Here is a 25,990-nt window from a genome sequence, read left to right as displayed (position 1 = left end):
ATAATGTCTTTCTCATTGCTGCTATTCTCCACAGAAATTGCCTTTGGTGGGCAGCTCGCATTCTTTGCTTCTCACATTTGTTTCCGTTTTTGGCGTTGTTTCTCTCTTGAGATGTTCCCTAGCTATAGTGGCAAACAGTTACGACTAGTGCCACTCATGCCAGTGCCTACATTGATGACGCAAATGTACTGTTCCGTGGTTCAGAGCCAAATAATACAACGTGAAAACAGACTAGCGGGAACAGGGGGAGGGGGTGGAACTGAAGTCATGTGAGGATCAAGCAACTGAAACAAGTGTGAAAATAACCTTCTGTCTTCTCCTGCACTGCCCTGTCTGATAATCCACCTAATTAAGCAGACAAAATATACCATAATTTAATCTTTTCCCAGAATCAGGTAGGAAGCAGTAAATGTATGTTGCATTAGCAACAATGCTAATCATGCCAATCATTATCAAGAAAGAGATTTTGTGTTAAAAATGGATGACAAAGGGGCAGTGACTGTAACAACAGCTTGAACAAAACATGTCATCCAGTGGTAACAAAATCTTGAGCAACACTTGTGAGGTCTGAACAACCCATTTGAACCACATACAGTCACATACATATCAAAATTTAGTTAGCTCCCATCTATGTAGGCAGCATTGTACATGTTCAAGATGCACAGGCTTCACATGGTGTTTATGCTGCCTTCTTTACCTTCTTTTGCCCAAATTGCCCAAAAAAGGTCTTCACAGAAAAGACAATCCCTGTACTGCTTTGTATATATACACTGGCGGCCAAAAGTTTTTCAGAAGGAAATTGGTACTTTAATTCACCAAAGTGGCATTCAACTGATCACAATGTATAGTCAGGACATTAAAAATATGAAAAAATACAATTACAATTTGAAAAAGAAACTACTTCAAATAGTTCTCATCAAAAAATCCTCCACGTACAGCAATGACAGCTTTGTAGATCCTTGGCATTCTAGCTGTCAGTTTGTCCAGATACTCAGGTGATATTTCACCCCACGCTTCCTGTAGCACTTGCCATAGATCTGGCTGACTTGTCGGGAACTTCTCACACACCTTACAGTCTAGCTGATCCCACAAAAGCTCAATGGGGTTAAGATCCATAACACTCTTTTGCAATTATCTGTTGTCCAATGTCTGTTTCTTTGCCCACTTTAACCTTTTCTTTTTGTTTTTCTGTTTCAAAAGTGGCTTTTTCTTTGTAATTCTTCCCATAAGTCCTGCACCCCTGAGTCTTCTCTTTACTGTTGTACATGAAATTGGTGTTGAGTGAGTAGAATTCAATCAAGCTGTCAGCTGAGGACATGTGAGTCATCTATTTCTCAAATTAGAGAATCTGATGTACTTATCCTCTTGTTTAGTTGTACATCTGGCCTTCCACATCTCTTTCTGTTAGAGCCAATTGTCCTTTGTCTTTGAAGACTGAAGTGTACACCTTTGTATGAAATATTAAGTTTTTTGGCAATTTCAAGCATTGTATAGCCTTCATTCCTCAAAACAATGATTGACTGACAAGTGTCTAAAGAAAGCTGTTTCTTTTTTTGCCATTTTTGACCTAATATTGATCTTAAGACATGCCAGTCTATTGCATACTGTGGCAACTCAAAAACAAACAAAAAGACAATGTTAAGCTTCATTTAACGAACCAAACATCTTTCACCTGTGTTTGATAAAGTGATTTTCTAGTACCAAATTAGCAATTTAGCATGACTACTCAAGGATAAGGTGTTGGAGTGATGGCTGCTGGAAATGGTGCCTGTCTAGATTTGTGTGGTTATGTTGCTGTTTTTTTACATCAGTAATGTCCTGACTATACTTTGTGATCAGTTGAATGCCACTTTGGTGAATTAAAGTACCAATTTCCTTCCGAAACAGCAAAATCTGTACATCATTCACATTATATATAATAGATATTATCTATATATATATATATATATATATATATATATATATATATATATATATATATATATATATATATATATATATTTATTTGGGCCTCAGGTACTCAGATAAGAGACAAAGGCAAGCCTACACACAGTCATAAAGCCTGACTGCGGCCTATATGAACACTCAAAGCCTGATAACAACAACCACGCCAAAATCAAACAAAGGGAGTCCAAAACAGACTACAGATCCCATGAAGCCTTGCTCACTTTACACATATGTGTTAAATTCTGAAGGATCAAACTCTCAACCTCTATTGGATGAAACGCACGACAGAACACGTCCCTCAACATGACCTCATCGAGAGTATAAAAACCTCTGAGCTCTTTCTGGGCATTGCTTCCAGCGACAGTATGTGCATCGTCTAAATGCAGCCCTGCTGCTACCAGGTGTAGCCTCGTTGCCCAAGGAAGTAACGTACGTACCTGAAACTTTGGCCATACGATCTCCATCTTCTCCATTCCACCGAGCACACTAACGGATCCGAAGGAGACTGCCGAGCAATCCGCGTATTCACCCTTTTGCCTGCAGAAGTAAAGAAGATTTCTCTTCCTTCTTCAACCGAGTCGACTTCGCTGGACCGTCACTCTGTTCTCTCTCTCTCTCGTACTAACCCCTCACAAACATACCCGCACACACATTTGGCGAGCAGATAACTTAGCGATAAAGCTCAGCTTTGTCCCTAACTTACGTACCACCGGAGACACGCGTTAAACGGGCAGACGCCATTAACTAGTCTCTCCGCCCACATTCGCGGCCACATTCTGTGGCCGAAAAGTTCGCGTGACGTACTCTCCACGAGAGCCATGTCCGTCATTTTGTGCACTCCACTCCTTACACACATGCACCTTCCTCTCATGTATTATAGGCTTATTTGTTACCATATCTAATCATGTTACTGTTTAGTTTGTAGTTGGATGTCGGAAGTTTATTGACTGCATTGTATTGATTATTAATTGATATTACTGCATTAATAAACTTTGTTATCCTTTAAAGAGAAGTGTTTTGGTATTGTTCTGCATGCACCTGTGTCAAGGGATGGCAGGGGATGTCAGTGTTCAGATTCAAGCCTTCATTGTTTTCCTTTTCAATGTCGATGTTCTCCGGACGTCAACTTTCCTAAGAGAACAATCCTATAGTGAGACCGCTGTACTGTCTGGTTATTAGTCCCTGATTCCAGGGTGGTGCCCAGGTGATATTAATCCTTATTAATTTTCTATTGATTTTGATAATTGATCATTCTCTTTGATGATTGTTGATCTGAAGGATCAATAAGCTAATGTTAATTCTAATCAATGTTCTATTGATTTTATTAATTAATAATTATCTTTGATAATAATTCATATTCTATTGAATTTGATAATTTATGGTTATCTTTGATGATTGTTGATTTAAAGGATTAAAATGCTAATGTTGATTCTAATCAATGTCCTATTGATTTTAATCATTAATAATTATCTTTGATAATTATTAATTATTGCTAATAACCAAACCTGCTCCTGAACGAAGCGCCCAACTATATATATATATATATATATATATACATATACCGATCAGCCACAACATTAAAATCACCTGCCGAATATTGTGTAGGTCCCCCTCGCGTGCTAGCAAAACAGTGCCAACCATATATTTTTCCATCACAATTGTACAGAGCAGTTATCTGAGTTACCGTAGACTTTGTCAGTTCAAACCAGTCTGGCCATTCTTTGTTGACCTCTCTCATCAACAAGGCATTTCTGTCCACAGAACTGGATGATTTTTGTTTTTGGCACCATTCGGAGTAAATTCTAGAGACTGTTGTGTGTGAAAATCCCAGGAAATCAGCAGTTACAGAAATACTCAAACCAGCCCATCTAACTAGCCTACTAAATATTTGAATGTTGCACCATTAAACTTAGGTAGAACATAACCCAACATATAAACTAAATATTTACGGAAGCCTCCGACCAGGCGTAACGGATGGAATAGAAAAGCAGACTGACATTTTATGACATCAATGAGCTCATGTTGCGTGACAGGCATCAATCATTTAGACATACATTATGATGTTGACATTTATGAGAGAGAGAGAAAAAAAACATACTTTTAAGCGGCTCTTCAGCATGAAACCGATCTAACGGTGCAGTTTTCAGGGTGTGTCACCCCCGTTTCAACACATTCAAAATATATATAGGATATTAAAATGAATAAATGTCTATTTTTCTAGTCTGTTGTATTAGTATAAGTCTTTATTTATCACCCCTTATTTTTTTAGATACAGTTCCTATAATATTGTTATTTACATAGGGCAAATATACTATTTATCAAATCTACTTTTATTACGTATCATATTTTAATGGGGATATAATTTATTACAGCTGACAGTTACGTGAGCAAACAAGGTTTGAACATCAACCGTAACAAGATCAAATTGAAGTTCATGGCTTTTTAACACTTCTGTGTATAAATTTGAAGGCTGCTTATTGGATAAATGCAGGTAAACGTCATATTATGCGTCTACGTATTACTTTACGGAGAGCTTACAACCTACTAGTTAAGTCCTGCCTTAAGAACAGGTGGTGCAACCAAATTAAGCACTGACTTACAAATTAACTAGTAGTTACTAAGCCCTTAGTGTGAACTTTACGTCCTAACTTACGTGAGAACTTACACATAGCTGGTGCAACCCTACCCTGGAGCATTATTTGTATGACACACAAAGTTACGTCACACAAATTACTATTTTACCCATTATTTTTATGTGAATTTGTGTTTTTAAGCTTTTTAAAACTAGTGTCATTAGCTTTGCAACATGCTAACGCCAAGCTCTATTTAAATCAACTGGAGCATTATTTGTGTGACGGTCAAAGCTATGTCACACAAATTACAATTTACTCAATATTTGCGTGTGCTTTGTAGTTTTAGGCTTATTAGAGTATTGCATCATTGTTTTAGCAACATGCTAATGCCAAACTCTATTGAAATTAATTGGAGCATCATTTGTATGAAGCACAGAGTTGCTGCTTATGTAGGGCATTTAAAATCAGTCATTTAACTCAGTCGACAGCATATGTGGCATAATGTTTATAACAACAAAACATTTAAACTCATCCCTTTTCTTTAAAAAAAGTAAAAATTGAGGTTACAGTGAGGCGCTTACAGTAGCTACAATGGAAGTGTATAGGGATGATTTTTGGAGGGTTTAAAGTCAGAAATGTAAAGCTTATAATAAAAGCTCTCACATTAATTCTTCTGTTAAACTTCTTCTATTGTGAATTAATTGAGCTGTAAAGTTGTTTAAATTGTCTTTTTCATGGTCGTTTTAGGGTTTGAGGTTTACAGTGTTATGTTGTCATGGCAACAAAGTTGTAAAATTGGGTAAAACTTTAAAAAAAGGTTAGTGAGCGATTTTATCACACTAAAATCACATTCACTCATATACAGTTGAAGTCAGAAGTTTACATACACTTAGATTGAAGTCATTAAAACTCATTTTTTAACCACACCACAGATTTAATATTAGCAAACTATAGTTTTGGCAAGTCGTTTAGGACATCTACTTTGTGCATGACACAAGTAATTTTTCCAACAATTGTTTACAGACAGATTGTTTCACTTTTATTTGACTATTTCACAATTCCAGTGGGTCAGAAGTTTACATACACTAAGTTAACTGTGCCTTTAAGCAGCTTGGAAAATTCCAGAAAATGATGTCAAGCCTTTAGGCAATTAGCTTCTGATAGGAGGTGTACTGAATTGGAGGTGTACCTGTGGATGTATTTTAAGGCCTAGCTTCAAACTCAGTGCCTCTTTGTTTGACATCATGGGAAAATCAAAAGAAAAGACCTCAGAAATAAAATTGTGGACCTCCCCAAGTCTGGTTCATCCTTGGGAGCAATTTCCAAATGCCTGAAAGTACCACGTCCATCTGTACAAAAAATAGTACGTAAGAATAAACACCATGGGACCACGCAGCCATCATACCGCTCAGGAAAGAGACGCGTTCTGTCTCCTAGAGATGAACGTAGATTGGATTGCAAGTGCACATGGGGACAAAGATCTTACTTTTTGAGAAATTTCCTCTCGTCTGATGAAACAAAAATGGAACTTTTTGGCCATAATGACCACCATTATGTTTGGAGGAAAAAGGGTGAGGCTTGCAAGCTGAAGAGCACCATCCCAACCGTGAAGCATGGGGGTGGCAGCATCATGTTGTGTGGGTGCTTTGCTGCAGGAGGGACTGGTGCACTTCACAAAATTGATTGCATCATGAGGAAGGAAAATTATGTGGATATATTGAAGCAACATCACAAGACATCAGCCAGGAAGTTAAAGCTCGGTCGCAAATGGGTCTCCAAAGTATACCTCCAAAGATGTGGCAAAATGCCTTAAGGACAACAAAGTCAAAGTATTGGAGTGGCCATCACAAAGCCCTGACCTCAACCTGATAGAACATTTGCGGGCAGAACTGAAAAAGCATGTGCGAGCAAGGAGGTCTGCAAACAAGAATCCATTTCACCAGTTCTGTCTGGAGGAATGGGCCAAAATTCCAGCAACTTATTGTGAGAAGCTTGTGGAAGGCTACCCAAAACGTTTGACCCAAGTTACACAATTTAAAGGCAATGCTACCAAATACTAACAAAGTGTATGTGAACTTCTGAACCACTGGGAATGTGATGAAAGAAATAAAAGCTAAATTAAATAATTCTCTCTACTACTATTCTGACATTTCACATTTTTAAAATAAAGTAGTGATCCTAACTGACATAAGACAGGGGATGTTTTCTACGATTAAATGTCAGGAATTGTGAAAAACTGAGTTTAAATGTATTTGGTTAAGTTGAATGTAAACTTCTGTCTTCAACAGTATTATTTATCTTGGTTGGCTACTTTTTAAACAGTGAGTATTTTAACATTTACTAATTTGACCCATTCACTTCCATTGTAAGTGCCTCACTGTAATTTTTGTGGTAATCAACATTATGCCACAAATAGCCTACTGTCGATTGAGCTTAACTTGTTTTGAATCCAAAATATTCCTTTATTATTCCATTTCAGTTAGGATTCTGCCTTAGAATGCAGCTGCCTATGTCGGCAGCAGACATAAATTCTCACTAGGTTTTGGAACAGAGAATATGTCTGTAATACTCCACCTTACTTCATCAATGTGCACCGTTACAAGGAGTAATACATATTTAGAAGCAATGACTATATTGCAATGTAAATATGCACATACATTTTGAACATACCCATGTGGCAAGAAGGACAAATATGCTACACTTGCAAAAAAATGGGAATTTCCACATTCATTCTTAGAGGTTCCCTATTCCCCATACAACTTTAAGACTGTTAAAACCAACCAACTTGGATCCCTAATTAGCTGTCATACACAGAAACAAAACACAAACCCTGACAGGCTACCTGACCCAATGTGATTTCTTAACATTCAGAGAGCATGTGCACTACCCAACAGTATACAATGATACAATGTTAATTGAAATTCAGCCCTAAATAAATCTAGCATTAAATGATAACTTAAAATAAATTGCTAATGCTGTTTGGGAGTATCACTTAAGTCACTTTACCATTTCTTGTGTAGATATTAGTACAATACATAAGCTATACAAGAAACATTGTCAAAAACACATTGCTTTGTTTCCCACACTGTAAAAAATGTCTGTAATTTTAACGGTAAACATTAATTCATTAATGAGTATTAACTGTAAAATATACAGTAAAACATTTTAATATATTTTAAAAGACAATACATTTTTACAATAAAATGTTGTAAAAATAAAACATTTTAGATGTAAAAAGTATTATTCTCCTGTATAATTAATGGTAAAAATTTACATTATGTTTAACAAGAGAGCACGTTCTTTTTACAGTAAATTATTGTTAAAATTACAGTAAAAAACAATAATTGGGCGTTCCCACAATTCCCTGCATGACCCATCATATTTCATTATATTTTATGGGAATAGTTATGTTTCTTCTTATTTTTAATATCAGTTATGTACATTGGGGTGGTCTGTTTTATATTTAAAGTAGTTTAGTTAATGTTTACTGCATTATTTAAATGTCACATGTGTTACCCTGATGGTGTTTAGTGTTTGTGTGGGTGCAACTGAGCATTGTCTCTACATGTTTATTTGTCATTGCTCCTGGAAGAGCCACTATTGGTGAACTTCATGTCATCATGTGCTCTTCTGTAATTTTTACGGTGATTAACAATACCTTATAAAGTAAAAGCAGATTTTTACAGTTTCAGAAGGTTAATATCAAGTTTGATATTTTTTCACTGTGAATTTAACAGATTTGTTTTCTTCTTTTTTTTTTTACTGTGTCAGCATGGTCACGTGAATTACAAAAGTTTTAAACTGTAAAATGTACAGGTTGTTCTGTAAAGTTGTTTACATTTTTACAGTATTTTTTTTTATTTTTTTTTTACAGTGCAGCTTGTTGTATTAGTTCAGTCTATATAGGCAGGAGTGCGTGCCTATACAGTATAAACAGAGATATCAGGGACAGAGGGATCAGGTATTCATGAAAGGATCAACTTTCACTTTAAAGATTTGAGAGTTGCTGTGAGGTGCAGACTCACTGGTACAGAATCTAAAATTAGGCATCACTATGTCACATGACATTTTAGATTAAGTTCAAAACATCTTAACCTAGCTTAATGATCGTCAGCAGGCTGGACTGGGGATTTTCAAATGGAAGTTCAACATTAAATAAGATGAGAGGCCTTTCAAATGTACTGATATTGCTCTATATATACCATGATTATATACAATATTTAATATTTACATATTGAACTTTACGTGGAACACATCCATTCACAGAAAGATGTCATAACAGCCATTTTTCCTTTTGCTGCTATGATGAAAAGTACACAATTCCAGGCAGCATTATTTCTTGGGTACATCTTGCACTAATCCCAATAAACAAAACTATGGCTGCTGATGACAAACAGACCATCAATCATAAAATTAAGATATAAGTTAGTTATATAGGGACTATGCACAGTAATATGATTTATCTTTCATTCACTAACCAAGCACATCTATAAATGACAATGTTTTGGTCTCCAACTGCTCTATTTAATGGTGACTCACCAACGACTATGACAAATGGTACTGTCTGACAAACAAGGCTAAGATTTAAGTGGTGGAGAAGATGGGTGATTATTCTCTGAAAAATGTGTGTGGGCTCTTCTCATTCGATCCCTGCAAAACAAACAAGCACACTCATTCTCTGATGATGCCCAGTATTGACTGGTTGGCTAGAAAGAATGACCCAGCAAAACGGTTTTGTCCACACAATGTCCACTATATACCAAGAGAGCTTGAAAAGACTGCAAGTATGGTCTCTTCAACTTTCATAAAGGACAAATGAAAGAAATTAACTGTATTAGGTAGGATTTGGTGTTCCATGGTTTTGCCATTGTGAGAATCAATCTAATCATTTTATTTTTCGATAGAATTCGGCGTGATATTTAGTTTACCACTGCCCGATTCTTATTACTTTTTAGTTGTTGCCATTACCACAACAGTGCTTGTATATTTTCTTACCAGTACTTATCAATTATCCCAGATCATGTAGAGATACATCCAAGTAATGGATTCTATTAAGGACAAAAGATCCATCATGATCATGGAACAGCCTTCGGCTACGAGGATGAAAAAGGAGGACATTCATTTTGTTGATCATAATTACACACAGAAGTGACTCAGTGATGAGCTTATAGGTTATGACCTGTAAAACTACACACATTGAGATGTGATTGGTCCCTATTAATTTGGTGTATCTCAAAGTGCTTGCTTTGATTTTTCTCTTGTTAATTAGAGACAGAATTAAATTCTGACATTCTTTACTCACCTTCATTTCTTTCCAAATCCAACCTATATGACTTTCTTTTTTCCATGGAACGCAAATAGAGATGTTAACCCTTTTAAATAGGACACAGGTTGTATCACTGCAGAGCGTCAGCAACACATCCCACTATGGTGTCAACTGTGTACAGCAAGTTCACTCAGTAGAAGAAAACATTGTACAAGCCTACCATGGTTTGGAGAGCTACAGCTGTGGAAAGTTCAGGAAATGTTTATTGTGAAATTATCTTCTAATGACTACAGGATAATGAGTTGAAGCCAAACAAACCACAGTGACCTAACAAACATCTACACAACAGCTTAAAATAAAAAATACCATATCCAAAATTGTCGTTATTTATTATCAGGGATATTATTTATGACATCCTTATGGGAAAAAACACCTTGTCTAAAGAAAAACAGGATATACAAATAGAACAACTGACCTGAGGTGTCATTTATTTTAATTACTTGCAATGGAAGCTGATAGTGGCCATTTCCATAATAATAAGAGAAAACACACATACAGTATAAAGCTGTGCAAAAACACACTCATAAGCACATAGGTTCTGAAAGAATCGCTCACGGTCATGCTAATTAACAAATAAGAAGGTATTGTCAGAAAGCCATAAAAAGCATTAGCCCAATATTTGCACCTAGCAATTTGTGATTTGTTGAATGAACAACATTTTGAGGACCACATTTTATTCTTAATCACCATTCAGTTGGGGAGTTAAAAAAAATATGTATAAAAAAAAAACAATGGGTGAAGCTAATAAATAGTAAGTTTAAAGGAGGAATGAAGAATGAGATTTGAGAGCTACAGCATACGGGAAGATTTTCAGTGAATAATGACTTCAGTTTCAGTCTGTTCCTCACAGAAACATATTTTATAAGTCATATTTACTACTCTATTTTTTATTTTTTATTTAAATGTACTTTACTGTTTTTTTTTTTTTGTTGTTTTTTTTTTTTTTTGTCACATGGAAAAGAACAGCATAAAGATACTTCCAAATTTCTCCTCCTGTGATTCATGAAAAAAGCACAGTATATAACTTTGACACACCATGACAGTGAGTAAAAAAAAAAATCACAGAATTTTTATAGTTGGGTAACACACAACAGTTTAAGTTCACAGACTACTATATATATCCTATATCCATTTACACAAATTAACTTTTAAATATTCAACGCTAATTTCTTAAAGGGGGACACACATGCACAGTTGAAGTCAATATTTGCATAATGTACCATAAAAAAAAAAAAAAAAGCTTTTTAGCAATGTTTGATGATATAGAGCATATGACTTCATGTTTAATGGTGCTTCATAGTCAGTAGTAACATATTAATCCATATTTTCAGCAAGACAGCAGACATATACACTTATGAAGGCTATTCTAAGCTTTAAGCAGAAGGGGTAAAATTGCAAGCAGTGCCCTACAGATTCTAAACTGAAATGTTAACAGTGTGGTTGGGTCCCTTTGACATAAAAATAGTGTCATGAATATGGATGTTAAATTTGTGTAAATCATGACTTTATATCATCAGTATTATTAGTTCATTTGATATCATATCCAGATCCCAATGCATTATCAACAAGGAGGAAAAACAGTTCATGCAATTTTTACTTTAAGGAGCAGCACAATCCAAGCATGGACTTGGGTGTGAGTAAGTGCAAAAGGGACCTCCTCCCAACCCCAAACCAAAATAAGACTAATACAGTATACTGGGGGAAAAAATGAAAAACATGTTATGATAACATAATAGCCCTACATAGCCTAATTCTTTATAAATCCTGAACACCATTGTTAACCAAAGACAAAAACAAAACACCATTGTTCCAGACTGAGTAGCTGTTGATGTGGGAACATCTTACTGGTATTAATGACCAATTTGTGTTAGAATTTGTAACACTTTACAATAAAGGGTAACACTTTACAATAAGGTTCCATTTGTTAACATTTATTGATCTTAGTTCATGTTCATTTCAACATATACTAATACATTTTTGAATTCAAATGTTGTATTGGTTAACATCAGTTAAAGCATCATGAGCCAAGATGAACTAACAATGAACAATTGTAATTTTATAAACTAGCATTAACTAAGATTAATAAATGTTTTAAATTTATTTTGTTCATTGTTTGTTGATAATTGTTAAGTGTTACCAAATAAGGTTCTATTTGTTAACAGCAGTAAATGCATTTGGTATCAACAATGAAAAATATTTTGACAGCATTTATTAACCATGGTTAATTGTAATTATATATATATATATATATATATATATATATATATATATACACACACACACACACACACCTATCACCCACAACATTAAAACCACCTGCCTAATATTGTGTAGGTCCCCCTCGTGCCGCCAAAACAGCGCCAACCTGCATCTCAACTGCATCGCCAACTTTGTCAGATCGAACCAGTCTGGCCAACAAGACATTTCCGACCACAGAACTGCCGCTGATCTCCTGGGATTTTCTCACACACAACAGTCTCTAGAATTTACTCAGAATGGTGTGAAAAACAAAAAACATCCAGTGAGTGGCAGTTCTGTGGACAGAAATTATGAGAGAGGTAAACAAAGAATGGCAGACTAGTTTGAACTGACAAAGTCTACGGTAACTCAGATAACTGCTCTGTACAATTGTGGTGAGAAGAATATCATCTCAGAATGCTATTCTGAGATGCAGGTTGGCGCTGTTTTGGCGGCACGAGGGGGACCTACACAATATTAGGCAGGTGGTTTTAATGTTGTGGCTGATCAGTGTATATATACAGTATATACTGTGTAAATATACACTACCAGTCAAAAGTTTTGAAACACTTACTCATTCTTTATTATAATTTTTTTTTTTCACATTTTAGAATAATAGTAAAATCATATGGAATAACATAAATGGAACTATGGGAATTATGTTGTGACTAAATAAAATCCAAAATAAATCAAAACTGTGTTATATTTTAGCATCTTCAAAGTACTCACCCTTTGCCTAGAATTTGCAGACATGTACTCTTGACATTTTCTCAACCAACTTCTTGAGGTATCACCCTGGGATGCTTTTTAAACAGTATTGAAGGAGTTCCCAACTATGTTGGGCACTTATTGGCTGCTTTTCTTTATTATTTGGTCCAAGTCATCAATTTCAAAAACTTTTTTTTTTCTAATTAAATTTTAGTTTTATAATGAAATAAATTAATATGGTAGCACAATTCTATTTTTATGTACAAAACTAATTTCAAACATTTAAGTATACGCCTTCAGATCAAAAGATTTTTAAGATCATGAGAAACATTTCAGTCAAGTGTTTCAAAACTTTTGACCAGTTGTGTGTGTGTATATATTATTGTTAGCTTATGTTATTTCATAATTCATTAACTAATGATAGCGTATACAATTTTTAATGTTTAAAATTTATTGGTATATGTTAAAATTATATTATACAAGATTAAACAATGCTGTAAAATTATTATTCATTGTTAGTTCATGTTAACTAATGTAGTTAAAAAAAGTATCAATCTTATTGTAAAGTGTTACCTGGAAATCTTCATTCATACAATACACAAAATTGGACTATAAAAGCTGGAGTTTAACATGCTTGTTCAACCTGACTCTAGGTGGTTGAGATTTGAAGTGACAGATTAAAATGAATTAAATAATTCATCAATTGTAAAACATCATTTAGATGCTACATAACAACATATCATTGCATTGGTAAATGTAATGTTAAAGAATGAATTAAGGGTTGTTTTCCTCTCTTCCTGTTCAAAATGACCTGTGACAGTAACCAGTTGCTAGGATCTCTGTGTTTGTCACTTGGTCATAATAAAAACGGAGCTAGATGACAATTTTTTGTACAGTGTTATATCTTTTGTTGCTGACATCAAAGGCAGTGTATCTACTAAGTATACATCATTTAGTGGTGTTTGCTAAATGAAGCATCACTATTACTATTGCTTATACTGTATTTAGGGTTAGGAATTTGAACAGACCTCTAAACTTTGGTACATCACTCGTACCACATTTTTGTGCTAGAGTCAAAAATGGCAATGACAAACCATGCACCGTTGAGTAAGAGGTGTGCTATTACTTTTGTTAGCAATCAAACTTACATTTTTCAACTGCCGAGCGATATATCAATTGAGAAAATCCCAATGACTTACAAGTACATTGAAGGAGGGGCCTGAGCCATTTTTTTAGCAATCCTTGCATCCTTGTAACGACTCAGCAACTGCATAGCAATGCACTAAAAAAATGCTCAGAATACCTTAGCAACAGCATAGCAACACCGTGGCAACCACCTAAAACATGTTTACATCATGGCGGCAAGATTTGCACTGACAAGCACCACTTAGTAAAACTAGTTCTGCATATTGATTGACCTAAATGTAGTGCATGCTAATATTAATTAATTTCAATGTTTGATTTTAAGGACATTTTTGTCAAATTTGGGTCCAGAAGCAAAACCAGTTGAGAACCACTGCTTTAAACATAGTAGTCTACTGCAGTAGCCGCGAAACACTTACCTTTTACAATTAACTGAATAAGCTTTGGGCGTGGATTACGTTCGCTCTGTATCGAGCAAGTGTACAAGCCCTCATCTGTTACATCCACTTTCTGTATCTGTAAACTGTATTCATGTTTGTCCCCCACATTTGATACGATGGACACCCGAGGATCCCCTGACCACTTGTCATTCCCTGCGTAAATGATACTGGAGCGGTTCAACCATGCTCCTTTTGAGATTCCATCCAATAGGTAGCATCTGAAACCAAAGAAAGCAGACAATTAAAACTAAGGACAAACCTGAAATAACAGCAGAAAATATAATTAATATAAACAATTTCACATAAACACCACCAAAGCCAAAGATAATGAATTTAATTTTAGTAGGACTAACTCGTTGACTTGGATGACTTAAATTTCTGGTTGTTTCTCACCACAACCTACTGTATTGTATGCATGGTTGGACCATGACGCACAAGTCACATTGACTACTTGTATAATAAGTGTAGGTCTTTTTTAAGCTTTAAAGTAAGTCACTATAAACTATCACTGTATTGAAAAGAATTATAAAAACATCATCTCCTTTTGTGTTTCGCATAAAAAAAAAATCATACAAGTTTGGTATGGCATGTGGGTGAGTAAAAACCCCACTGGGGTTGTGGGGGTACATGAGACAAAAAAGTATGGGAAACACTGGGCAGGAGGACTTCAAAGACAAACACTGTTTACTTCTGGTATTAAGATGTATCTCAGGTGACCCAGTCACATGTGGTCAGACGAGACACATTGCTGTTTACACCTGGTCGCTTAAATGAGTCTCCTGTGACCACTTGTGTATGGATTCCAAGGGGAGGGTCTCTGATTTCATGGTTTTAGTTTGTTACTTCTTGATAATAAACAGCAAAAAAGTAATAAAAGACATAGAAAGTGCAAATAAAACCAGCGTGCTGTTTCTCCCAGAGGCAGTTAAAATTGTATTTAAGCACAAACGTAACATTTATAGTAGAATAATCCGTTATATTAGTGGAGTACCTGTATTAAAGGAGCTTCAAATGTGTGTGCATGTCATCTGTGTCCCTGCATGTTGATATCAGACACACTGAAGAAGATCCATGAAGTTCTCATGCTTATGTATCAACTTTTCTTAATACCAAGTATAAATGGGGTTTAGGGCAAAAAAGGAAAACTCAGCAGTTTAGATATACATTTAATATAAAAAATAGGGAACAGCAGGTGCTGACTTTGTTAAAAAATAAATAAATACCAGCAGACACAGTGCCAGTCCTCCCTATACGCAATATACGCAAGCTGTGTAGGGCCCTCGATCCGCCAGGGGGCCCCATGCTATCAAAGATGTCATATGCTGCCAAGTACTGGTAAAGTCATTAAAACTCATTTTTTATCCACTCCACAGATTTCATATTAGCGAACTATAGTTTTGGCAAGTCGTTTAGGACATCTACTTTGTGCATGACATGAGTAATTTTTCAAACAATTGTTTACAGACAGATTGTTTCAGTTAACTGTGCCTTTAGGCAGCTTGGAAAATTCCAGAAAATGATGACAAGCCTTTAGGCAATAAGCCAATTAGCTTCTGATACACCCCTCGACCCAATGGTAGGGGTGGGGTAACAGGTTTGCTCATTCAAAATAACTGGACATTTTCACCACACTCCTCTCTGTGTAACAATATATCTTTTTAATTCCATGCTATTACTACAACGCAACCCACAAAAATTCATGTTGTTGTCATCTATCGCCCTCCAGGTCAGCTGGCAAAATTTCTCGAGAAGTTGGATGTCCTGCTGTCCTCCTTACCAGAAGATGGTAGGCCACTTGTGGTTCTTGGAGATTTCAACATACACCAAGACAAGCTTCAGGCCACTGAACTTCATGCTCTTCTGGCCTCATTTGACTTGGAAAGACTAAGCACTACAGCAACTCACAGATCGGGCAACCAGCTGGACCTCATTTTTACACGTAATTGTACCAAATAAAACATTCTTGTTACTCCTTTACATGTCTCTGATCACTACTTTGTTCAATTCAACATGACTCTCCCATCTATATTAAAACAGACCCCGTCTTTTGTTTCCGTTCAACGTAACATCCGTTCTCTTTCACCCTCACACCTTTCCACTGATGTCTCTACCTCTCTTCCCACACAAAACTTATTTTCCACCCTGGATGTAAACACTGCAACAGACACACTAAGCTCTACTTTAACAACCTGTCTAGACAGCATTTGTCCTCTCTCCTCTAGGCCAGCACGTATGACACCGCCCAGCCCCTGGCTCTCTGACGTCCTTCGTGAACATCGGACTGACCTCAGGGCGGCTGAGAGGAGATGGCGGAAATCTAAAGATCCAGCAGATCTGGGTAAGTATCAGTCTCTGCTTGCAACTTTTTCAGATAACGTTAAATCTGCAAAAACTTCCTATTACCAGAACAAGATCAACAGCACCACAGACACTTGCAGCTTGTTTAGAACATTCAACACACTTCTCTGTCCTTCCCCTCCACCGCCTGACACATCACTGACAGCAGATGTCTTCACCATATTTTTTACTAATAAGGTTACAGCCATCAGCAATACATTCTCAGCACCACACCCTGTCAAACACCCGCCTCCTGTATGCAGCTCTTCTGTCTCTATGTTCTCTCCTCTGACTGACACTGAGGTCTTTAAACTCCTCCTCTCCAACCACCCCACCACCTGTTCCCTTGACCCCATTCCTTTTCACCTTCACCAGGCCATCTCTCCATCCATCCTACCTGCACTCACACACATAATTAACACATCCCTACTTACAGGCATTTTCCCTACTACATTTAAGCAGGCTCGAGTAATCCTGCTGCTGAAAAAACCTGCACTTAACCCCACACAAGTAGAACACTACAGACCAGTCTCTCTCATCCCATTCATGGCGAAAACACTTGAAAGGGCAGTTTTCAATCAGATCTCTGCCTATCTCTCACAGAACAAGCTGCTGGATGACAATCAGTAAGGCTTCAAAAGTGGACACTCCACCGAGACTGCCCTGCTGTCTGTCACTGTGAGTCACTGAGACAGGCGAAAGCTGGATCCAGATCATCCGTCCTGATTCTAAAGGACCTTTCTGCAGACTTTGACACAGTCAACCATCAGATCCTACTCTCCACCCTCTCTTCTCTGGACATCACAGGAACTGTGCTTGACTGGTTTAATTCCTATCTCTCAGATAGGTCCTTCAAGGTAGCCTGGAGAGGTGAGGTGTCCAAGTCACATCAGCTACTTACTGGGGTACCTCTGAGCTCAGTGCTTGGGTCACTTTTCTTCTCTATATACACAACATCACTGAGACCCATCATTCAGGCACATGGTTTCTCTTACCACTGCTATGCCGATGACACACAGCTTTACTTGTCTTTCCAGCCCAATGACACCATGGTGACTGCTCGAATCTCTGCCTGTTTGGCAGACATCTCGGCCTGGATGAAGGAACACCACCTGCAACTTAACCCAGCTCAAGACTGGGCTCCTTGTCTTTCCAGCCAACCCTGCTGTTGAACACAACATCACCGTGCAGCTGGATTCAACTACAGTAACGCCTTCCAAAACGGTCAGATATCTAGGGGTAACCATAGATAACCAACTAAATTTCACAGACCATATCTCAAAGACAGCACAATCATGTAGATTTACACTCTACAATATCAGGAAGATAAGACCCTTCCTCTCTGAACATGCCACACAACTTTTTGTTCAGTCACTATTCATAACTAGACTGGACTACTGTAACGCTCCCATTGCAGGCCTCCCCACATGCGCAGTTAGACCCCTGCAAATGATCCAGAATGCAGCAGCATGTCTGGTCTTTAATGAACCAAAGACAGCGCATGTTACACAACTCCTTGTCTCTCTTCACTGGCTACCGGCTGATGCACATATCAAATTCAAGGCTCTGATGCTGGTATACAGAACAGTCACTGGGTCTGCTCCAGCATACCTAAAATAATTTCTGCATAGCTACGTTCCCACCAGAAGCCTGCGGTCGGCTAAGGAATGGCGCCTTGTTGTACCAACACATAGAGGCACCAAAACACTTTGCCGGACTTTCAGTTTCATCATATCATGTTGGTGGAATGAACTTTCTAACTTCATCCATGAAGCTGACTCACTTTCAGTCTACAAAAATGGCTAAAACACATCTTTTCCATGAGCACTTAACCAGTCACAAAAAAAACAAAACAAAAAAAAAAAAAAAATATTGGAATCTGTCTTGAATACTACTATTGTGATGCTAGCGAAACTTTGTAATACAGCACTTTTCGTACCACTGTCTCCTTAAGATGATTAGCTTATAATGTATTCTTCTTTGTAAGTTGCTTTGGATAAAAGCGTCTGCCAAATGAATAAATGTAAATGTAAATCATAGGCTAATTGGAGTCAGTTGGACCTGTGCATGTATTTTAAGGGCTAACTTCAAACTCAGTGCCTCTTTGCTTGACATCATAGGAAAATCAGAAGAAATCAGCCAAGAAAAAAATTGTGGACCTTCACAAGTCTGGTTCTTCTTTGCAAGCAATTTCAAAACGCCTGAAGGTACCACGTTCATCTGTACAAACAATAGTACGCAAGTATAAACACCATGGAACCATGCGGCCAACATACTGCTCAGTAAGGAGACGCATTCTGTCTCTTAGAGATGAATGTAGTTTGGTGCGAAAAGTGTAAATCATTCCCAGAACAACAGCAAATGACCTTGTGAAGATGCTGGTGGATACAGGTAGACAAGTATCTATATCCACAGCAAAAGAAGTCCTATATCGACATAACCTGAAAGGCTGCTCAGCAAGGAAGAAGCCACTGCTCCAAAACCGCCATAAAAAAGCCAGACTACAGTTTGCAAGTCACATGGGGACAAAGATCTTACTTTTTGGAAAAATGTCCTCTGGTCTGATGAAATGAAAATTGAACTGTTTGGCCATAACGACCATTGTTATGTTTGGAGGAAAAAGGGTGAGGCTTACAAGCCGAAGAACACCATCCCAACCATGAAGAATGGGGGCGGCAGCATCATGTTGTGTGGGTGCACAAAATAGATGTCATTATGAGGAAGGAAAATTATGTGAATATATTAAAGCAACATCTCAAGACATCAGCCAGGAAGTTTAAGCTCATTCGGAAATGGGTCTTCCAAATGGATAATGACCCCAAGCATACCTCCAAAGTTGTGGCAAAATGGCTTAAGCACAACAAAGTCAAGGAATTGGAGTGGCCATCACAAAGCCCTGACCTCAATCTGATAGAAAATCTGTGGGCAGAACTGAAAAAGTGTGTGCGAGCAAGGAGGCATTCAAACCTGACTCAGTTACACCAGTTCTGTCTGGAGGAATGGGCCAAAATTCCAGCAACTTATTGTGAGAAGCTTGTGGAAGGCTACCCAGAATGTTCGACCCAAGTTAAACAATTTATGGCAATGCTACCAAGTACTAACAAAGTTTATGTAAACTTCTGACCCTCTGGAAATGTGATGAAAGAAATAAAAGCTGAACTAAATCATTCTCTCTACTATTATTCTGACATTTCACTTTCTTAAAATAATCCTAACTGACCTAAGACAGGGAATGTTTTATCGATTAAATGTCAGGAATTTAAATGTATTTGGCTAAGCTGCATGTAAACTTCTGACTTCATCTGTATCTATTGCCATGCAAACAAGAAGGCTGCATCCGAAAAATGGAAAATGCATTATACCGAGGCAGGATGAAAATAAGGCGCCTTTTTAAACTGTACTGAGATCAGTTTCTTTAAGAGTTCATTTCATTCACAAATGCTGTCAGTTAAGTGGTTAACTGATTAGGCAGCAAGGCAGCAGGGCAGTTTTCGTTTTCAATTGCAGCCGAGAGCTTGTTGATGCAAACATAACCGTAACGGTAAAATAAATAAATAAATAAATAGAATAAAACATTATATATATATATATATATATATATATATATATATATATACATACACACACACACAGGCGGCCAAAAGTTATAATGTACAGATTTTGCTCTTATGGAAAGAAATTGGTACTTTTATTCACCAAAGTGGCATTCAACTGATCACAATGTATAGTCAGGACATTAATAATGTGAAAAATTACTATTACAATTAGATTATTATTATTTTATTTTTTCCCAGAACTTCTTAAAACTACTTCAAAGAGTTCTCATCAAAAAATCCTCCATGTGCAACAATGACATCTTTGCAGATCCTTGGCATTCTAGCTGTCAGTTTGTCCAGATACTCAGGTGACATTTCACCCCACGCTTCCTGTAGCACTTGCCATAGATGTGGCTGTCTTGTCGGGCACTTCTCACGCACCTTAAAGTCTAGCTGATCCCACAAAAGCTCAATTTGGTTAAGATCCATAACACTCTTTTCCAATTATCTGATGTCCAAAGTCTGTTTCTTTGCCCACTCTTACCATTTCTTTTTGTTTTCTGTTTCAAAAGTGACTTTTTCTTTGAAATTCTTCCCATAAGGCCTGCTCCCATGTGTCTTCTCTTTACTGTTGTACATGAAACTGGTGTTGAGCAGGTAGAATTCAATTAAACTGTCAGCTGAGGACATGTGAGGCGTCTATTTCTCAAACCAGAGACTTAATATTGACCTTAAAATATGCCAGTCTATTGCATGCTGTGGCAACTCAAACACAAAGACAATGTTAAGCTTCATTTAACAAACTAAATAGCTTTCTACTGTGTTTGATATAATGGCAAGTGATTTTCTAGTACCAAATTAGCAATTTAGCATGATTACTCAAGGATAAGGTGTTGGAGTGATGGCTGCTGGAAATGGGGTCTGTCTAGGTTTGATCAAAAATGACTCAAATAGTGTCAAATAGTGATGGTGATGTTTTTTACATCAGTAATGTCCAGACTATACTTTGTGATCAGCTGAATGCCACTTTGGAGAATTAAAGTACCAATTTCCTTTCGAAACAGCAAAATAGGTACATTATTCCACACTTTTGGCCGCCAGTGTGTGTGTGTGTGTGTGTGTGTGTGTGTGTGTGTGTGTGTGTGTGTGTGTGTGTGTATATATATATATATATATATATATATATATATACAGATGAAGTCAGAAATTTACATACACTTAGGTTGAAGTCATTAAAACTAATTTTTTAACTACACAGATTTAATATTAGCAAACTATAGTCAAACTCAAACTATAATAACTATATATTACTGTAAAAAAAAACACAAAAAAAAAAAACAATACAATATAAAGCATCTCGTCACTCATGCACCACTTTGATTTCGTTCCAAAGTCGTCCAGTTTTTTTTTTTTTTCTGTCTTATGTTTCTAATTAAGCATGAGGTCATCACAGAGACTTGTGTGCTATCTCCGGCAATTCTGCTTTCAAAACATAAGGCTTTGAGACAAAGAAGCAAAAGTAAACCAAACACACAACAAAAATATGGCTTGGGAACTTCAATCTGAAGCTACGTCTAACATCTATTTGTTATCTGTCAGCAATGGTGTGAGAGATAATTCTCACAGGATACTCCTGAGGGTATAGGTGAACTGAGTCAACATTTCTGTCAGTATCTTTCAGGTTGCAGCTCACTTCCTCACAGTCGGTTGGAACTTTTGGACATCTGTTGGAAAATGTTCTCATGCCACTAAAATGGATAGTTCAACCAAAGTGAAAATACGCATGACTTTCTTTCTCTGTGGAACACAAAAAGAGTTGTTAAGTAGAATGATAGCCTCAGTCACCATTCACTTCCATGGCATCTTTTTTCAATCAATGACTGAGACTGAAAATTCTGCCAAACATCTCCTTTTGTGGTCCACATAACAAAAGAAAGACGTACAGGCTTGTAACAAGATAAGGGTGAGTGAATCATATTTTTTTTTTTTTAACTATCTCTTTAAGAAACAAAAATGTAGTTAATTTTATGAAGCAGGATTTCATTATTCAATTCACATTTTGATAAATTTAAGTCAGTATAAGACAAAATTTAAGAAAATGCTACAGTTTCTGTGAGGGCAGAAAGTAGGTGTTATAAGAAATATTAGCATTATGCATGGGAAAAGCACACTGGAGAATAATATGTGATTTCAAGCAGATCGTATTAAAAATGTATCTTAGCTTTTAGAACACAACATCTAAATTAAAAACATTTCATAATGCCAGATTGCATGTTGAATACAATATTCTAAATCCAATATATATTAGTCCCACTTCTAATATGTTATTATTGGTCCAGGCAATTAACATTCAAAATTCACAACCTAGCCCATGGGCTAAATCATTAGCATATTATTATTATTTTATCATTATTATTATTATTATTATCATGGCTGCTTATTACATTTACAATCTAATCAATGTAATCAAAAATTGATTTAAATTTGAACAGATAAAAAAATAAAGAAACTGCTGGCTGTCAATACAAAACAAAGGTCAAAAAATTCTACAAAGGCTACACAGTTAAATTAAGTTAAAGTCTAAAATGCAATATATAAAGAATACTAATGAATAAATGTAAAGACACAAAAATGCATCAATGCAATACCAAATAATTTGAATCAAAAATCAAATGTTGACTGTCAATACAGAACGTGTTTTTTTATTTGATGTGTTTTTGCTTATTATATTGGATAACAGTCATATTTCTGAAAGGTGCATGTCTTTGTGATTCAACAGCCTGGCTACATCTTAATAATATCTGTCTACTGGGTTTTGATTAAACAGATGTGTGTTAGTTTGTTTTTTGCTGTTAAAATATTTTATCCTGGATGCAGCATCATTCAAATGCAAAAGTTTTCAGTTACTAATGCCACTGAAGAAATTCACTATTCACAGTCAGCAATGATTGATTTAATCCATGAGATCAAGCGAGTAGTATTTGGTTGGTCATGTGTGGGGACCCTCTCCATGTAGATTTAAACAGCTTTTATTATGTTACTGACATGACTGTGAGTGCTCATGATTTTATTCATATGTTTCAAAATTACAATTCATTTCTTAAGGAGTACAAATTTTAATGAGAAAAAAATAACGAGTGCTCCTTTAATATGCATTGACAACTATTTGCTATTCATTCGTAATGAAACATTCTTTGGGACCTCAAACAAGAAGTAAATACAGTCAATCTCAAAAGAACACGGGCACTATTTTCATGACCGCGCTACGCGCAATGACCGTGCGCTACATCTTATCCACTTATTGAGAGAGTGCTTATTCTAAGTGCAATTGTCGTGTCAGCGCAATGCGCAAGTGGCTGTAGGTGTGAGTGCTTACGCAATCTGTGGGCATATGCGCACAAGCTGTTCGCAATTCGCTACTTTCCTGAGAAATAGGTCAGTGTGCGTTAAGACATCTGAGAACCTCAAAATTAAATTGCTATAATTGTTAAAATTGAAAATACCAAAACTTCATGGCCATGTCCACTGAATTTGCACATGTGACGAATTATCACATAGCACTGACATAACAGTCTTAAAAAAGGGCCCCATGAGTTAAATTATTTGGTTAAAATTAAACTAAAATGGGACATCTTTTGGTTTCCCTTTACAGTGTAGATGGACAGTGATTTTGGTAGGTCCTCATGCAGACTGCTCTACATGTGAGGATCATTGACACAGGTTTCATCTTCAGTCCTGACCTCTGAAACAGCAGGAAGACTGGTGTGAGCACACTGCATAGATCTACTCGGACACAACTCATGATACCTCCTCACAAAAGGCCTAAGTGGTTCCCACTGGGGTGCGGGCTATTCTGATGGAAAGAGTACGGAACTCCATGTGTGTTATATTTCCTTTGTACTGCCTTGGTGGAGCAGGTGGAAAGAGGTGTAAGGTGGACTGCCTGCATCTCCTAGGATGCACTCTTTGAACTCCCAGACTATTATGGGTCTTGTGTGTGTATGTGTATGTTGTACGTTTATGGCGGAAAATAATAAGCACCACCTCAATAAGAGAAGATACTAGATACAGTAAATGTGCTTAAATACAGTACCTGTTAGTGTTGTGCACCATTCAGAATTAAACTGAGAATGCCATTCAAATTCCTGAAATCCCTTTAAATACAGTTGCTAAATTTGAAATGACATAGCAAACGGGATGCTGAATTTTTTTAATATAAGAGCCCTCTACAATGCAAGTAAATCACTCACACATGCAACCAAATTTGGAGCTAGAAGACTGTCTGTCATTAGCCACTGGCTAGTAAACTTTCAGATTTCACTTGAAAGTATTTGAGTTGTGTAGTGGTGAAGAACTTAGGACTAAGAGCCTTTCACTGTGAGTTGTGTTCCACAACTGAAACACTTCTGTGAGACGCTTGCTTAACTACCATTTTAGCACTTGTCATGTATGTAAAACAACAAAAATTTAACAAAATGTGTAATAAAAATGAAATATTTAAAGAGGCAATCATGCATTATGAATAAACTATTTTGAGCTAAAAATGTGTAGCTGACATGAAATTTCAAACAATGACAGCTTGCAACATCATTATATAGGCCTATGCAATTTCATGAAATAATATAAACTGATAGAATGTTGTATAATGTTCTACAATTTGTACACATTTAAAAAAGCTTAACGTCATTAAAATTATGAAAAACTAATTATAAAATAAAGAAAAATATATAATTGTGTATATTTTTATATGAAGTCAAATACAGAGTATATGAATATGAATACTATATGTGAAGACACCCCAATCCCAGTTTGTTAATATCTTTAGCCTTACTGAAAGAGAGAAAAAAAAAAAAAATTTGTGGTGAAGTAAATATAGCAGAAAAGATTTTCTACATTTGTACTCAATTCAAAACATGTAAAAATGAATGCTCTAGTGAATATTATTCATGATTGTTTGTTCTCTTCACAATGCATCAACATGTATCAATTCTTAAGTAGAAAACAATTATTTATTTGCTAATTTGTGTACATTTAACCGGTAAATAAAATATATCAATTTTATTTCACTTTTCGAAGCTGGTGTTGAATAATTAATGAGCTTGCATGGTTTCACTTTTTGTACGTTTAATTACTCATTTTTATTGTTGATTTTTTTGTTACATTTGGTAAGTCTGAAGTTCATTTTCTACTCAAAATGACCAATTCATGATAAAAACAATTACCTGCAGATTGTTACCATCATCACCGTGATCTGTGTAATTGCTGTAAGCATAGTTTTGATATACTGTGTGTGTGTGTGTGTGTGTGTGTGTGTGTGTGTGTATATATATATATATATATATATATATATATTTTTTTTTTTTTTTTTTTTTTTTTTAGAATGAACTACCCATAAACATGGCATTTACATACAATATATGGGGTATTTCCAGGAACATTTGATGATATTAATAATCATTGTTTGAAATGCCACTTAACTTTCATTTACACAACACCTACTTTCTTAGATTGATCTAGCGTAATTGTATATCAAAATATGATCAACATATTAAAATGTTGATGTCAATTTATAGTTTTATTAATCTCTAAACAATGTGGTGCATATTGTGGGGCTGTATGACAAAAAATAAATTCTTGTTAAATTACAATTTGTAAATTATAATTACAAATTGATTAGATGACTGTGTTAATAGTTTTGACAGTGGTCTATTGAACTTAGTTTAGAGAAATATTACGAAACAG

General features: G+C 36.2%; 1 protein-coding gene across 2 annotated transcripts in view; it reads right to left on the bottom strand.

Annotated features, from left to right (window-relative positions):
• Positions 1-25,990, bottom strand: part of LOC127448720 (neuronal growth regulator 1-like) — a 219,094-nt gene that overhangs the window by 155,486 nt on the left and 37,618 nt on the right. For both annotated transcript variants that reach the window (XM_051711476.1, XM_051711475.1), the window contains exon 2: positions 14,355-14,593. In XM_051711476.1, coding sequence (XP_051567436.1) covers positions 14,355-14,593 — 239 coding nt within the window. The remainder of the gene's footprint in view (positions 1-14,354; positions 14,594-25,990) is intronic.

The sequence above is a fragment of the Myxocyprinus asiaticus genome, chromosome 12, assembly GCF_019703515.2.
Source record: "Myxocyprinus asiaticus isolate MX2 ecotype Aquarium Trade chromosome 12, UBuf_Myxa_2, whole genome shotgun sequence".
Classification (NCBI taxonomy): Eukaryota; Metazoa; Chordata; class Actinopteri; order Cypriniformes; family Catostomidae; genus Myxocyprinus; species Myxocyprinus asiaticus.
Note: the sequence above shows the minus strand (reverse complement) of the source record. Positions and strands in the feature narration are given on the sequence as shown.